Source organism: Urocitellus parryii, chromosome Y, assembly GCF_045843805.1.
Source record: "Urocitellus parryii isolate mUroPar1 chromosome Y, mUroPar1.hap1, whole genome shotgun sequence".
Classification (NCBI taxonomy): domain Eukaryota; kingdom Metazoa; phylum Chordata; class Mammalia; order Rodentia; family Sciuridae; genus Urocitellus; species Urocitellus parryii.
Genome location: NC_135548.1, coordinates 464,425 through 480,764, shown reverse-complemented (window position 1 = coordinate 480,764; position 16,340 = coordinate 464,425). Strand labels below are relative to the sequence as shown.

General features: G+C 40.5%; 1 protein-coding gene across 1 annotated transcript; it reads right to left on the bottom strand.

The window, feature by feature from the left end:
* Positions 1–2,742: 2,742 nt before the first annotated feature.
* On the bottom strand, positions 2,743–16,054 carry LOC144251130 (uncharacterized). The gene is made up of 3 exons (XM_077794225.1): positions 14,988–16,054; positions 14,772–14,905; positions 2,743–2,801 (listed from the first exon to the last, which is right to left on the bottom strand). Exons 1-3 carry the CDS (start codon positions 16,052–16,054, stop codon positions 2,743–2,745), a joined length of 1,260 nt encoding a protein of 419 aa, XP_077650351.1.
* Between the last annotated feature and the right edge of the window lie 286 nt (positions 16,055–16,340).

Below are 16,340 nucleotides of genomic sequence, written 5' to 3'. Positions count from 1 at the left end.
GCTCCAGGCATCTGTGGGTCTCATGTCTGTGAGCTCACACTCACTTGCCCCATTGACACATGTCCATCTCTTGCACAGACTGACCTCATTTTGTCTCTCAGGAGGAAGTCCCCCTCCAGTGTATTGTTTCCGTGTCAAGGTTTCAGATGCACCAATATTTTCAAGGAAACCCACAAGCCCTAGAAAGAACATACCCCCAGAAGCTGACCCAGGGTCTCAGCTTCTGAAAGCAATTATCCGAGGTCCCAGGGTGGGGCGTGTCACCCCGCTCAACCAGGGAGCAGCACCTGTGCTGGCATCCCAGGCGCAGTTTCCGCAGCTCAGCTCCACCCAGTTCCCCCTTCTGCTCGGACTGAGCCCCCTCCTCCTGCTTGGCCCCCTACCTCCATCTGCACCCCAACCCAGCGCTGCTCTCCAGGCCAAGTTGAGAAGGCGCCCGGGGCTGGGTTTAGGTGATTCTGGGTCTCAGGACACCACTGCTTTATCCCAAGGGGCCATCGCTAGACTCCCCCCCCCAGAGCCTGAGTGGGGCCTGAGTTGCCGAGTGCCCCTCTGCTCTGGGGATCCTAAGGCTGCGGTTGGCGCTGCTGCAGAATCTTGTCCCCGGACCAAGGTCCACAATCCACCCCAACCTCTGCTGGCATCTCCACCCTGGTCCCGCCCGCCCTGCAGGCTAAATCCAATTAACCTGCAAACTCTGGCCTGGGAGGTGCCCTTGGGGACAGGTTCTCCTTTCTGGCTGCCCAGCGAGTTTGCGGCTTCTGGAGTTTTTTAACTGGGTGTGGCTTGAGTATGGTGGAGGGGTCCATTTTTTATTCCCACTGTTATACCAGATTCCTGGGACCCCATAGACCTCCAGGAGCTGAATCTGCCTGTCACAGCCTCCCAAGCAGCTGGGATTACAGGCATACACCACCACGGCAGACAAGATTATGTTTATTAAGGAGACCTTGGGTCCTGGGAGCAGAGATGTCATAGAATCTCAGAAAATAAGTATGTTGTGTGCTGCTAGGTAGACTATCAAATGTACTGAGCATGATCCTGGGTTACAAATGCTCTGGGGTCAGAGGGTGCTGCTTCCCTGTGGAGAGGTAGTTGAGGAAGTTTGCTTGAATAGGGAAAGATGAGAAAGTTCAAAACATCACGTAACAGAGCATATTGTTATCTAATAACAGTTAAATCATAATGCAATAAAACATAAGCTCTACATTATGATTTCCAGCCTATTTTAATGCCCAATATCAATAATCATGTTGAAGTCAGGTGTAGTGGTGCACACCGATAATTCTAGTGACTCAGGAGGCTGAGAAAAGAAGACTGCAACATGGGAGTCAGGCTCAGCAACTTACCAAGGCCCTAAACAACTTAGAGTCTGTCTCAAAGTAAAATCTAAATGTTGGTATGCAGCTCAGTGCTAAAGCACCCTTGGTTCAATCCCTGGTACCACTACTACTATTAGTAATAATAATAACTAAAAAATATAATTGTGTTGATACATTTGCAGAATTGATAGCTTGACACTTATGGGGTAAGAAATTGGAGCCTCTGTGGGGACTTGGGCTACAAAGCCAACATTGTCAAATGTGTGGTTGACTCTGGAGAGGATGACCCAGCCCAGAGGATGCTGAAGATCTCAGAGGTGATGAGATGGGCTGGTGAAAGAGGACAGAGCTGGCCAAATATGCTGGCTTTCTGTTCCACAAAGCATGGGATTTGGTAAGAAAGTAGGGCTCCTAGGGTTGACCAGCTGCCATTTCTTTTCTTATCCCAAGATCCACTGAATTGAAGTTGGATTTGGCCATCAGGAAAATGTGGAGGTGGCTACAGGTGGTGACTGCCATGAGGTCATCAATAAGGATTCAGATTCTGTGGTCTACAAGCCCCTGGCCTGGCTGTTTTGTTACAGCAGCCCAGGAAGACTAATACAGTGACACACCAGCCCTCTGACCACTGCAATGACCTGAGTATGGGAGTCCCTCCAAAATTCTTATATAAAAATCTTTACCACAAAAGTGATGGTTTTAAGAATTAGGGGCTTTTGGGAAGGGATGGGGTCCAGAGGATGGAGCCTTTGTTGCTCCTGAAAGCCATAAGCAAAGATTTAATTCCTAGTCACGTGCCATGACTTAACAGAGTCACCTTTGTCCTGTGGGGCTTTCCTCTTCTACTCCTTCAAGTCTGTGCAATTTGGAAACACCTTCTGTTTGCAGAGTGGTCTCCTCCAGGCTTGATTAGAGTCTTCTGTCTCAGCCTCTAATTGCAGGAAGTTCTGGTCTCTTTGCTGGGTGCTCAGAGTAGCCCCTGAGGGTGCATTTTATTCAGTGTGGTTTGTGCATTGTGACTTTAAGTGCTGATGTGGGGAATCACTGGTCATCATGCAAAGAATGCCTGAAGACAGACTAAGGAGCTGTTTGGACCAAGCTCCAGGCCTTTCCACACAGTTGGTCACTGCCCTTGGTCTTCTGTGTCGCACCAGCACAGGGTAAAAGGGCCATGGCAAGGCTTCAGCCAGGTCCTCTACAGGTTGTGCAGGATGCCCAGCTGCTGGGGAAGGGGCTCAGTGACCACTGATCCTCCTCCAAGGCCTGCAGGCCTCTGCCCATCACTTTGTGGAACCAGGGCTCTGAGATAGTTGTAAGGATGAGGGTCTTCCAGGGGACTCTTCAGAGAACAAAGAGCAAAGGCGGGTCAAGCTGGACCACTGGACCTCAAACCACAGCAGACCCCTTCCCCTTGGCAGGCTCAGGTGCACTCTGGCTCAAAGATCAGGGTCAGGAAGTGCACATTCCACAGGATTGTGCCTGCAGGGGGTCAAAAATCATAGAGAGATGACTTAGGACAACAGCGGGAGTCATCCACGTGTCATCAGGAGGTGAACAGCACTAGGGGCGGTAGTGCATGTGTGGGTGGGGAATAACCTGTTCTCCTCCAGAGCAGAGAGAATGCGGCCTCCAATTAGATCCCACACAGACACATTTCACTACAATGAGACCTGAGAGTGTGACATCCAGAGAGCAGCGACTGCCTGACGATCTACACCTCAGGAAGGAAAAGCCACCCATCAGGATGTACCAGAGCCTGGACGGATGTCTGTCTGCGCAGCCTGCTGTGCCCTGGCACACCTCCACATCAAAGGCACAGCCGAACAGATCCCGGCCCTGTCTGGCTCCTGGTCGACCCTGAGTCCCTTTAGCTCACATCTTCCTTCACTATGCTCTTTTTAGAGAAACACAGCTTATTTTATAAAGATTCTTAGAGATCAAAATTAGTTTAAAATTTTCTTTCACTCCAGTCAAAATGGCAGCTTTTAAGAACAAAAAACACATTATGTGTTGGCAAGGATCTGGGGAAAAATGGACTCTCATACATTGCTGGAGGGAGAGCAGGTTGGTGCAATCAATATGGATAACTCTATGGAGATTCCTTGTCAAACTGGGAATGGAGCCACCATTTGAACCAGCTATCCCACTCCCGGGTTTACACACAAAGGATTTTAAAACATTATATTAGAGTGACACAGCCATATCAATGTTTATAGCAGCAAAATTATAATAGCTAATTTGTAAAACCAGGCTAGATGCTCTTCAATAGATGAGTGGATTAAGAAACTGTGGTATATATACACAATGGAATATTATTCAGCATAAAAAGAGAATAAAATTAGGATATTTGCAGATAGATGGGTGCAGATGGAGAATATTATGCTAAATGAAGTAAGCCAATTTCCCAAAAAAGCAAAAGTCAGATTTTTTTTTCTTATATTAGAATGCTGATTGACAAAGGGGATGGGGGAGAGCATGGGAGGAATAGCAGAACTTTAGATAAGGCAAAGGGGATACATGGAAAAAGAAGGGGCATGTGGGTAAGAAAGATGGTGAAATGAGATGGGCATCATTACCCTAAGGACATGTATAAAGACACAAATGATGTGACACTACTTTATGTACAACCAGAGCCATGAATAATTGTACTCAATATGTACTAGGAACTGAAATACATTCTGCTGTGATATATAACAAAGCAGAATGAATAAACAATTTTTAAAAATGTCCTAGGAACTTAAACTTGGAGGCTTTAAAATATTTATTTAAGGCTCTGTGTAAATGACACTCTAGTTAGCTTCAATATTCTATTTTAAAAATTCCCTGTGCCTTCCAATTTATTGGTGAGAAACTGAAATCCACAATACCTCTGGTCCTTTAGCCTCTCGAAAGCACCTCTGGTCCTTTAGCCTCTCAACAATCTCATGAACAAATTTTCTTTCTTGGAATATTATGAATAGTAAAATATCTTGACAACCTTGCCATGGTCTCAGAACTCCTTTAATATTGTCATGCCTGACTTCAGATGGTAAACACTTTAGACTGATTCCATTAATAATTTATTTCCTGTCTTCTACTACTATTATTGTTCGGTGTTCAATCTCCTTTATCAATTTTTCTTTTAATTTCACTTTTTTTTCTGCTTGTAGATTGTGTTTTTGGATATGTCCTCACTGTGATGATTTAGCCCTTCTGTTTGGATTATAGGCATCTTTGTCTGCTACAGAGATACAAATGAGCAGAGTAGGATGGGAAATGCTGGCATTCCAGGTTACAGTCACCTCCTGGATGAATAACTCAGGGTCAATAAGGTTGGAGTTTTTAGAAAAAGAGCTTAGGTAAAGCCCCTTCCCAATTAGCCACAGCAAAAAGGGGTGGTCTAGTGACCAGGGCCCAATTTACCTGGGCCATGGCACTCTCGATGGTTAGAGCTCTACATAAAAGTAGAAAAAAGACTTGCCCAGGAGAATTAGAACCACCAACCTGGCTTTCTCCAATATTTTTCACCTGGTGAATAAGTCCTTTTATATCCCCCCATGTGATCCTGTGACAGTTCTCTTTCTGGGGTCCTCATGCCCTCTTGCATTTTTGTGTCCTCTCATTTATATTGTGCAGCAGGCCATCATGTTGGGTAGGCATCTAGGGTCAGATGGGGCTGTAGATTTTTTTCTGGGAAGACACAAGCAAACCCCCTATCTATCTTCATGAGTGGTGAAGGCTCCTACCACTGATTGGTAAAGGAGTCTTTATATTGTATTAAGGGTTAATGAGGGACTGGGGATGTGGCTCAAGCGGTAGCGCACTCGCCTGGCATGCATGCAGCCTGGGTTCGATCCTCAGCACCACATACAAAGATGTTGTGTCTGCCGAGAACTAAAAAATAAATGTTAAAAAAGGGGGGGTTAATGAGAAGGCCCAATCAAGGGGCCAATATTTGAAGCTAGGTGTGCAGTCATCACCTTTAGGCACTGTTAATAAATTCAGAGAAAAGAGGATACTCTTATGAATACCATGGGGAGATGGTGAGGAGGTGCTGTCTCCCTCCTTTTGTTTTCATATGGCAGCCTTCAGCTCTTTGTAGGCTCTTTTCACTATTCCTTGCTACTGAGGGCTGTAAGGAATACTAGTGGTATGTTTAATATTCCACTCTGCACAGAAATCCTCAAAAGGCCTTGCTGGTAAATGCGAGCCATTGTCTGGTTTTATTTGGGCAGGTCCTCTCCTGGGTGTAAAACAGTGCAAGAGGTGAGAACAGACTTTTGAGAAGCTGTTTTTCTCTCTTGTTCCTGAACACTTCTCTGTGAGAATCTATGAATACTGTTAAAGAGTTTGTATTTAAATTTACATCCAAGAGTATACCTTAGAGGTGAAAAATTTTCCTCATAGGTGCACATCTGTGGTTTGGATATTCAAAACTGCCAAATATCAATATGTGTGTGCATGTTGCTTCTTTTTGAAGTTTAAAAACCTGGAGGATATAAATTTCATTTATACTAAGAATTACATGTTATTAGATCATAAATTATTTTTGGAAAATTGTGAATTTTGCATATTAAAATGTTTATTTTTCAATGATTCATCAGAAATTTATACCAAACCTTTTCCAGTTAGAAATATTCTAGAAAATCTTGGTAAAATAATCTATTTTTTCTCAAATTAAATATTTTTAAGATCACCTTGTAATATGTGCTAAGTGTGACTGAAAATCTTAGTGTATAATTGTTCACTTTCCCTCACTCATTTCAGTAAAAGTATGAGAAGTGGCAGGTAGAATGTAAAGCGTCATTTGACATACAGTGTGAATATGCAAGGAGCAGTGGCTATGTGGAATGTTACTGGATTGTGTGCTGAGCATGGGGAGGATGGTTGTAGGTCCTCCGTATATCTAATGTGGCTCATCAGACTGAACCCTAGCCTGTCCATATTATATCATACCTGCCCTCACCCTTGACCTCTGCTTGAGTCCTCATTGATGTTCATTCATTTTGCATTCAGCCTTCACAAAAAAGCATTAGCTTGAAATGTGACCTCAAAAATGAAGAGTTTAATATTTCTAATGAGTTCTCTGCTGAATTCTGTAATGATTTTTCTAAATTGAAAGAAAGATAATTGATAATGGGTAAATTATACAATGTGGGAAAGAAAACACAAAACGTACTGCTATTGATTAGATCCATTACTCAACAAAATTTCTTTTCCTGTTTTGGATGTGCATAAATAATAAATTAACAATATTAGAAGACAAATTGATTATATTGAAATTGTTATGCTGAATGCCAATCCAGGTAGACAATTTCCAATCTTGTTTCAGCAAGAGCAAGAAAAAAAATTTCCTCTATGATAGTACATTAGCAGAAAATACACATATTTATATGTTGTGGACAATACACAATTAAAGTCTTATTTCAAATTACACGTTTATAAGACAATTTTGTACAGACCTGAAAAGTGTATTTATATTCTAGATTGTTTGTGTCTCTACATTCTTGGTGTGAAGTAATATTTTCAGTTACTATGCATTGTTGAATGGACTTGTAGCTAAGTCCCGGGGAAAGACACAGAAAGTTATTCTACATTACACACACCAGACTCTCTTGGTCCATCTGCTCAGGGCCCCAACCCGTCTTTGTTCCTAAGGTTGTAGAAGATGGAGTTGAGCATTGAGGTGAGGTGGTAGAAAAGACAGCCAGAACCTTGTCCTCTGCTGTAGATCAGAGGGATCTTGGCTGTGGGTAAGTGTAAGCAAAGGATGCACAGTGAAGTGGGGTGCTGCAGGAGGAGTAGGCCTTTTCCTCTGCCCTGAGGGCATGCAACACAGAGCAAGAAAGACTTGACCACAAGAAATGATTCCAGTTAATGCAAACCTAAGGAGAAGGTAATGCTCACAAACACTGTGTTCTCCTGGACCCAGATGTTCATTAAAAACTAGGGCCAAAATGATGGAGACATAGCAGAAAAAAATGATTGATGGGCCTAAATCAGCAATAAGAGATAGATATGGAGTGTATATGTGATGGGAGCACAGGAGTTGATAAAGCCCTTTTTAAAGAACTATTTTCACAAGGCACCATGGCACATGCATGTAATCCCTAAAGAGGATGAGACAGGAGTATCACAAGTTCACAGCCAGCCTCTGCAAAAGTGAGGCACTTGGAAACTCAGTGAGACTCTGTCTCTCATTAAAATATAAAATTGTGCTGGGGATGTGGCTCAGTGGACAAGTGCCCATGAGTTCAATCCCTAGTACCAAAACAAACAAATGAACAAATAACACAGATATCAGGAATAGTGTATCTCTACTTATTAAACAAAGAAAGGAGAAACTCTGAATTTCACATTCACTGAACTAGGAAAGAAAACGCCATCTTAGGGACATGTGTGGAGATGTAACTTACATCAATGAGGGACAGCCAACTAAGCAGGGAATAGAGGAACGTGTGGAGGAGGACATGCAGGAGGGTGAGAAGGATCATGGATAGGTTGTCAATTAGAGCCATTAGGAAGATGAGAGCAATGCAAATGAAGAGGAAAGACTAAATCCATTTTTATATTTTTATTATTTGGTACTGGGGATTAAGCCCAGGAGTGCAAAACCACTGAGCAACATCCGCAGACCTTTTAATTTTTATTTTGACACTGGGTCTTGCTATGTTGTTAAGGCCTCACTAAGGGGATGAGCAAAACTTTGTCATCCTCCTCCCTCAGCCTCCTGGTCCACTGGAGTTCTAAGTGTGTGACACTGTGCCCAACAAGACTAACTCTCTATGATGGAAACAATTCCAACAAGATAAAATCAATGGACACTTGATCATAATTTGCCACAGAGCTTTATGAGTTCACCTTGGTGTGAGAAAAAAGAATCAGTGTGTCAAGTAATGATTATTAAGTCAATTTGGAAAATTTTTTTCTGCAATCAGGATGTATGTTATTCATTAAATAACTTAATTTAAATTAAGTACCAGGTTTTTTTTTTGTATTTGTCAAAAAGAAATCTCATGTTCTTCTTCAACAATTAATATTTTCTGAGACTAATTATGACCAAAATGTTTTCTAAGAAACTTGGAAATTTAGTGAACCATAATATTTGTTACAACTTCAGTAGAATATGAAACTCTTGTATATCCACTAATGCATTTACAAATTAGTATAAGGAATTATTTTTCCAGGACATAGGCATGGAAAATTCATTTAAATTCATCCAATAGAGGTCCATATTACAAAATGTTTTAAAATCATCACAGCATCATTTATTTCTTCTATATTTATTTTTAAGGCTTACTTCAAATATTTCTTTGTTTTATTACGTAAGAAAATGTTTTTTTTAATCTTCTTTAATATTCTTTGTACAACATTCCCAGGTGTGGCATATCTTAAGTCAGGGAACATCATTTTTTCTCTGTTCTAAAATTCACAGTGAATTCTTATTGCCAAGACCTCACATGCGAAGTCACAGAAATTATACTCTGAATTTTCACTGTTCACTTCCACCCAGTCTCTTTTTGGTTTTCATCCAATCTCCAGAGTTCAGTAAAATGTCATTCCCATATCTGACTTCTATGCCTATGTTCACTGCAGCTTCCCAGCTGTGCCGAAGCTCTTCACAAATAGCATTTGTGGTATGTGCTTCTGGGATGCTTATACACCAAACTCACAGCTTTATGGACTCTTCAAAAAATGAATTTGAACACAAGGTTTTTCATTTGGATCTGTGGAAGTGGAAGGAGGAGCTGTCATCCTGAGAATATGCACATCAGAAGAGTATAGAAGATTCCAGTCTTGATGAAGTTCATCATTGGACAATTTTGAGAAGTACCACCAATAATTCTGTGCTTTGTAGGCTTATATATTATATTAGAGCCAAAGTTCACTAGACTTGAGGAAAGGTCACATGATGAAACATTAAGATCCACACAATTAGTATTATGTGTGCACACATGAATGAGAAAGAACAACTAGAAAATGAACAAAGAACTTGAAGACTAAATCTCTCCAAGAAGGATATCCAAATGTATAATAAACACATTAAAACATATCCTGCACCCGTACTCATCAGTGAAATGTGGATCAAATTCACAATGAGAAGCCATTTCACACCCACAAGAAAAAAAAATTTTCAAAAATAAATGACAAAATGTGCGTAGAACTTGAAGCTTTGCTGAGTATTTTGGAAATTTGAAATAGTGATGTCAATGTGTTAAGCAGTACATTGATTCCTCAAAACAATAATCCTTGACTTAATAAATAATCCAGTATTTTCACCAGTGGGGTGCCTACACACATACACACCCACATGCACAAATAGTTATAATACATAAATAAATGTGATACATATACACAATGATAAACTAACTGTGGAGACAAAAATGTACACAGAAACATAGGCCACAATAACAATGAACATTGAAGAGATTATACTTCATGACCGAAGCCAGTCATGAACTAGCGACAGGAATTGGAGTGAAAGTTGCCTGGGACTAAGGGAAGGGGAGAGAGTGTTTCATGAGTTTTACTTTGGACAGATTAAAAACCTCTGAAGATGCATGGCAGTGATGGTCATACATCAATGTGAATGCTCTTAATAGCACAAAATTATGCACTAGGCTGGATGCCTGGGGAAGACTCAGGAAGCAGAGGCATTGACAGCAGGGCTCAGAAGGGTATCACCTAAGATTTTTTGTACTTTGATGTTGGAATTTTATTATCTTTACACCCAGGGTGGGGAGGGGGTGGACGTTTATTCATTTTTATTTATTTATTTTTTTTGTAGGAGTCTACATAAAATTTTTTTGGTTGTTCAAGAAAGTGAAGTTTTAATCATTTTTGAGATTATTCACATGTCTTCCAACCTTTACTAGAAAAGAAGCAGTCATATAATTACATATTCATTCTAACGCATATTGAGTTCTTTGCAAATCTTTTTTCTGATATTTGTTTTAAAGAACATTATGGTGAGGGTCTCTGGAGAAGCTTACTTAAGATTCTTATGTGCAGAAGGAGGCACCAATACATTAGGACATTCAACTGAGGCCCTCCTTACCTAGTTTTGATCACATGCTGTGTATGAAGAAAATCATCACATGATGGTTCCAGGGCTACTGAGATTCCCTGAACACAGAGAGAAGTCCAGCCTGGGTTTTCCGGCATATTCCACCTAAGTATTAATCATGGTGATAAAAGCTAAATTGGATGTCAGTGGTTAAAATTCCCTGCTGTTAAAGATGTTTAAGAAGAAAGGGACCAGATGAAAACATGGAGGAAAACCTGCAGTGCTGCATCTACTTACGTGGTCATCAGTGGGTCCACACACACAGCAGCAGCAAACTCACCACCTGAGCAAGGGGAGTGCTTAGTGCTAGAGCACCTGTCTAGCAGGAACAAGGCAAGATTGGGTCCCTGGTACCAGGGAATGAGAAGAAATAGAAAGCAACTCAATTAAGTACAGGGCAAAGTATATTTGGAGAAGATGCCTCTCCTAACAATAGATACAAATTACAACTTTTATAATGCCCTTTAATGTGCCTACTTACAACACAACACATGAGACTTAGAAGAAACACGAGTGACACAGTGGTGGTCCCAGAGTCATCAACAGGCCAATAAGGCACCAAGGAAAAGGAAGAGGCCAGTTGCAGGGCACAAAGGGTCACATCTCTATGGTCCCAGCATCTAGGAGGCTGAGGCAGGGTGACCACAAGTTTGAGGCCAGCGTCACCCCATCTCAAAAAATAACAATAAAAGAGCTAGGGGGAAGCTCAGTAGTGGAGAACTCCTGGGTGAAATCTGAAGGAAAGAAGGGAGCAAAGGAGGAAAAAAGAGATATTTAGCCAATCTGCCCAGAATGCTGGAGTGCACAGGCCTCAACTCACATACATAATGTGTAAGCAAACTTTAGAAAGACACAAAAGAATAAGTTGAGAAGACATGATGTAATAATTGATTTTTAAGAAAAAAAATAGTGGGTAGCAATGTTGTGAGAAAAGTCAAAGAAATCAATAGTTGCATTACACAGAGAGGATGAAAGAACTGCACTAGGGAGAATATGTAGAGAAAGGGTGACTTGATCCTGTACATGCATGTGCACGTGGGTATGAGTGTGCAAGTGTGGGTGGCACAACTCAGCCCTCTCAGGTGTTTGCTTTCGTAGTGTCACTTGGTGCTTTAGATGACACTCACATGAGCACCAGGGCATGTTCCATAGTCTCTGTGACTCTGCAAAGTTGATTATCTGGTGTCTGGTGCACAGAGGGAACAAAAAAATGTTTGTTAAAAAACTTTCTGTAATACTCATGTTGATTACTTACATTTCATTTTATCATAAGATCTTAATACAAATGAATAGTTTTTTCCCTTAAATATTAAAACAATTCTCCCACCCTCTTTTCAACAAAAATTATAGAAAATAAAATTTTTCAAAATGGACTTCAGTTTAGTCCAACTGGAAATATAAAAATTTGGGGTATAAGCCGTGAATTAATGTCTTTGTGATGCTCAGAATCATTGTAAAATCTTAGAGCTTTAAGGGCATTAGTATACATAAACACAGTAAAAAGGAATTCTCGCCTATGAATCAATTAAGACTTGGAAACTCTACAAAAACCAGGCATATATTGATTTACATCAAAGTCTCAAGAAACATCAAGGAGCCAGGCATGATAGCACATCTGTAATCCCAGTGGCTATAGAATGAGAATCACAAGTTCAAACCCAGCCTCACCAACATACTGAGGCCCTTGGAAAGAATTTATAAAATACTTCAATCAAAATTTAAAAATATAAATAAAAAGGGGTAGGGATGGGATCAGGGCTTATGCACTTCAGATATGATGGTGATGGTGGTCGTGATGATGACAACGATAATTATAATAGTAATGCTTATTTTCTTTGGCCCTCAATTCTATGACCCTGGTATTTATATTTAAAACTTCTCACAGTTTTTAATTTTTTCACAACATATATAAGAGTCATAAGATATATGAGGAGACAGAAAATATCATATTATTCATAAACCTGGAAAAAGTTATTTTTAATTATGAGACCAGAGTCATAAAATATCATTTGTTTGTTTTTTATCTTTTTAAAGAGAGAGTGAGAGGGGAGATAGAGAGAGAGAGAGAGAGAAAGAGAGAGAGAGAGAGAGAGAGAGAATTTTTAATATTTATTTTTTAATGCTCGGCGGACACAACACCTTTATTGGTATGTGGTGCTGAGGATCGAACCCGGGCCGCACGCATTCCAGGTGAGTGCTCTACTGCTTGAGGCACATCCCCAGCCCATAAAATATCATTTGTTTGCTAAGGTCTTTAGTGGAAAAAAAAATGGGCAATATGAGAGAAACTGGACTCAAAAGAAGAAGAGAGATGAAAACTCTAAAAAAAAATTAAAAAGCTGCCAATACAGGTTCATACATTTTAACTACAAATCTCGTGCACTATTCTATAAAATACTTCTATGTACAAAATCATACTACACACTAGATTTTGTGCACACACACACACAGAGTAAATATGAGATTATGTCATCATATGGGAGAGTTGACTACCGATCAACAAATATAGAGAGAAAAATTAAATCTAACAAGAAGAGATATTTAACAGGGAGAAACATGTTGCTTTCACATCTTCATACTGACACAATTCCTACATCCACTCCAGGATGCATTCTCCTTACCTCTGAATAGAAAGAAATGAAGGCACACCCCCTTTTTAAACGCCTACACTGGTTTTCTCAGAAAAAGAGGATTCTTGCTGAAGGGGTTGCATGACTAAAATTCCACTGGAAAAGCAGGCTGAGGCAGGAGATCTCAAGTTCAAAGTCAACCTCAGCAACATAGTGAGGACCAAAGCAATTCAGTGAGACCATGTCTAAATATTTGAAAAAAAAAAAAAAAAGAACTAGAATGTGGCTCAGTGGTTAAGTGTCTTTGGGTTGAATCCCTGGTACCAAAAAAAAAAAAAAAAAAAAGTAAAAGAAATTAAAATAAAAAATTCTCAAGTCTATGTAAGTCTAAATGGATCTGAAGGGCTGGGGATGTGGCTCAGGTGGTAGCGCTCTCGCCTAGCGTTCCTGCGGACTGGGTTCGATCCTCAGCACCACATACAAGCGAAGATGTTGTGTCTGCCGAGAACTAAGAAAAAATAAATGTTACAATTTTCTCTCTCTCTCTCTCTCTGTCCTCCTCTCTCTCTCTCTCACTCTCTCTTTTTTTTTTTAAGAGAGAGTGAGAGAGGAGAGAGAGAGAGAGAGAGAGAGAGAGAGAGAGAGAGAGAGAGAGAATTTTTAATATTTATTTTTTAGTTCTCGGTAGACACAACATCTTTGTTGGTATGTGGTGCTGAGGATCGAACCCGGGCCGCACGCATGCCAGGCGAGCGCACTACCGCTGAGCCACATCTCCAGCCCCTCTCACTCTCTCTTTAAAAAAAATAAAAATAAATAAATGGATCTGAAACAACTGAAGGTCTCACCACATTTTTATATACAAGGCTTTTCTCCAGAGTGAGTGCTTCCATGATGTTCAAAAAGAACATGGAAAAGTGAAAGTGTCATCACATTGTTGAAAGAACAGAAGGGTTATCCCTGATGTGAATCCCTTAATGTCTTTGAAGGAAACCATGAAAGCTTTTCCACAGGATTTTCCACAGTATGAGTCCTTTCATACAAGTGAACAAAACTGAAACACTTGAACACTTACTTGCACATGATTTATTCATTTTGGCATGAATCTTTCAAGAAGAGTCTTCCCAGAACTTATAAAAACTCGGAAAATTAGAAAACTTCCCACATTAATCACATTCTCAGGGCTTCTCTCTGTATTGTCATATATGAGAAGGAAAGCAGGGCTGGGATGGGAAGCTGACAGAATGTACTCAATCTTCCACATTCTGAGGGTTTTTTTTTTTTCCAGTGTGAGTGAAATGACTTTGAAGGCAACAGAAAAAATGGAATGATTTTCCAAATTCTTCACATTTAATGCTTTATTCAGTTGAATCTAGTAGAGTTTGCCTTTAATCTCAGAGACTCGGGGTCTGAGGCAGAAGGATCACAAATGTGAAGCCAAACTCAGCACCTAAGCAAGGCCCTAAGGAACTCTGGAAATCCCTGTCTCAAAATAAAAAGGAAAAACGTTGTGGCTCAGTGATAAATCCCCAGTACTATTTATAGGTAGGTAGGTAGGTAAGTAGGTAGGTAGGTAGGTAGATAGATAGATAGATAGATACATTTGGACATGTGAGCACTTTCTTCTCTTTGAATTTGACAAGAAATATTGATTTACCACATTTCACATTCAAAGAATTTTTCTACAGAAAACTTACTACATGTTAAAGAGTGAAACATTATTAACAGAAGACTTTGCCAATTGTTTTCATGAGTACGATTTCTCTGCACTATGGGAACCTTCATGTAAGTGAAGCTGAGCAGATGTAACAAAAGCTTTTCCACATTGTTTACAACCATAGAGCTTCTCTCCAATATGTGTTCTCCCATGTCTTTGAAGGTCACTGGAACTAGCAAAGGCTTTGCCACATTGATCACACTCATAGGGCTTTTCTCCAGTATGAGTTTTTTCAAGTTTGGGAAGGTAACTGGAACTAGCAAAGAAATTGCCACACTGCTTACATTCATAGGTCTTCTCCCCACGTATGCGTTCTTCTATGTCTGTGAAGCCCACTGGATGTAGCAAAGGCTTTGCCACACTGCTCACATGCATAAGGCCTCTCTCCAGTATGAATTCTTTTATGTAAGTAAAGGCCAGAGGAACGACCGAAGGCTTTGCCACACCGTTTACATGCATAAGGCTTCACCCCGGTATGAATGGTTTTATGTGAGTGAAGGCCAGAGAAACGACTGAAGGCTTTTCCACACTGCTTACACTCATAGGGCTTCTCTCCAGTATGCGTTCTTCCATGAATCTGAAGGAAACGGGATCTAACAAAGGCTTTCCCACACTGCTTACATTCATAGGGCTTTTCTCCAGTATGAGTTTTTTCATGTGAGTGAAGCTCACCGGATCTAGTAAAGGCTTTGCTACACTGCTTACATTCATAGGGCTTCTCCCCAGTATGTGTTCTTTCATGTCTACGAAGGCTATAAGACCTAGCAAAGGCTTTGCTACACTGCTTACATGCATAAGGCTTCTCTCCAGTATGAATTTTTTTATGTGAGTGAAGGCCAGAGAAACTACTGAAGGCTTTTCCACATTGCTTACATTCATAGGGCTTCTCTCCAGTATGAATTCTTCCATGAATCTGAAGATAAGTGGATTTAGTAAAGGCTTTGCCACACTGCTTACATTCATAGGGCTTCTCTCCAGGATGAGTTTTTTCATGTCTCTGAAGTTCACTGGAACTTGCAAAAACTTTTCCATACTGCTTACATTTATAGGACTTCTCTCCAGTATGTGTTCTTCTATGTCTTTGAAGGTCACTACAATTAGCAAAGGCTTTGCCATAAAGCCTACACTCATAGGACTTGCCTCCAGTATGAATTTTTTCATGTTTGTAAAGGCCAGAAACATTAGCAAAGACTTTTCCACACTGTTTACATTCATAGGGCTTCTCTCCAGTATGTGTTCTTCCATGAATCTGAAGGTAACTGGATGTAGAAAAGGCTTTTCCACACCACTTACATTCGTAGGGCTTCTCTCCAGTATGTGTTCTCTGATGTCTTCTAAATAAACTGGGGTAAGCAAAGTCTTTCCCACATACCTTACATTTGAAACGTGCATTCCCCATGTGTGTGATCCTCTGCCTTTGAAGACTTGTGTGTGAAATAAAGGTTTCACGATCTTGTTGACATTCATAGAGTTTCTCTCCAGAATGAGTTCTTTCATGTCTTCTAAATAAAGAAGGGAAATGAAAGGCTTTCCCACATATGTCACATTGAAAAGGTTTACCTACACTGTGTGTTCTCATGTGTCTTTGAACACATGTGGAAGAAGTTGAGGCTTCACCACATTGTTGATATTCATAGGGTTGCAACCCAGTATGAGTATCTTCATGTCTTTGAATGTCACTAGAA

Coding starts and splice junctions, on each gene's coding strand:
- LOC144251130 (XM_077794225.1), bottom strand. CDS start 16,054: ATGGGGAATGCACGTTTCAAATGTAAGGTATGTGGGAAAGACTTTGCT. Junction 14,906..14,987: donor GCCTTTGCTACATCCAGTGG/GCTTCACAGACA, acceptor TGCTAGTTCCAG/TTACCTTCCCAAACTTGAAA. Junction 2,802..14,771: donor TGGAGAGAAGCTCTATGGTT/GTAAACAATGTG, acceptor GACCCCCTGCAG/GCACAATCCTGTGGAATGTG.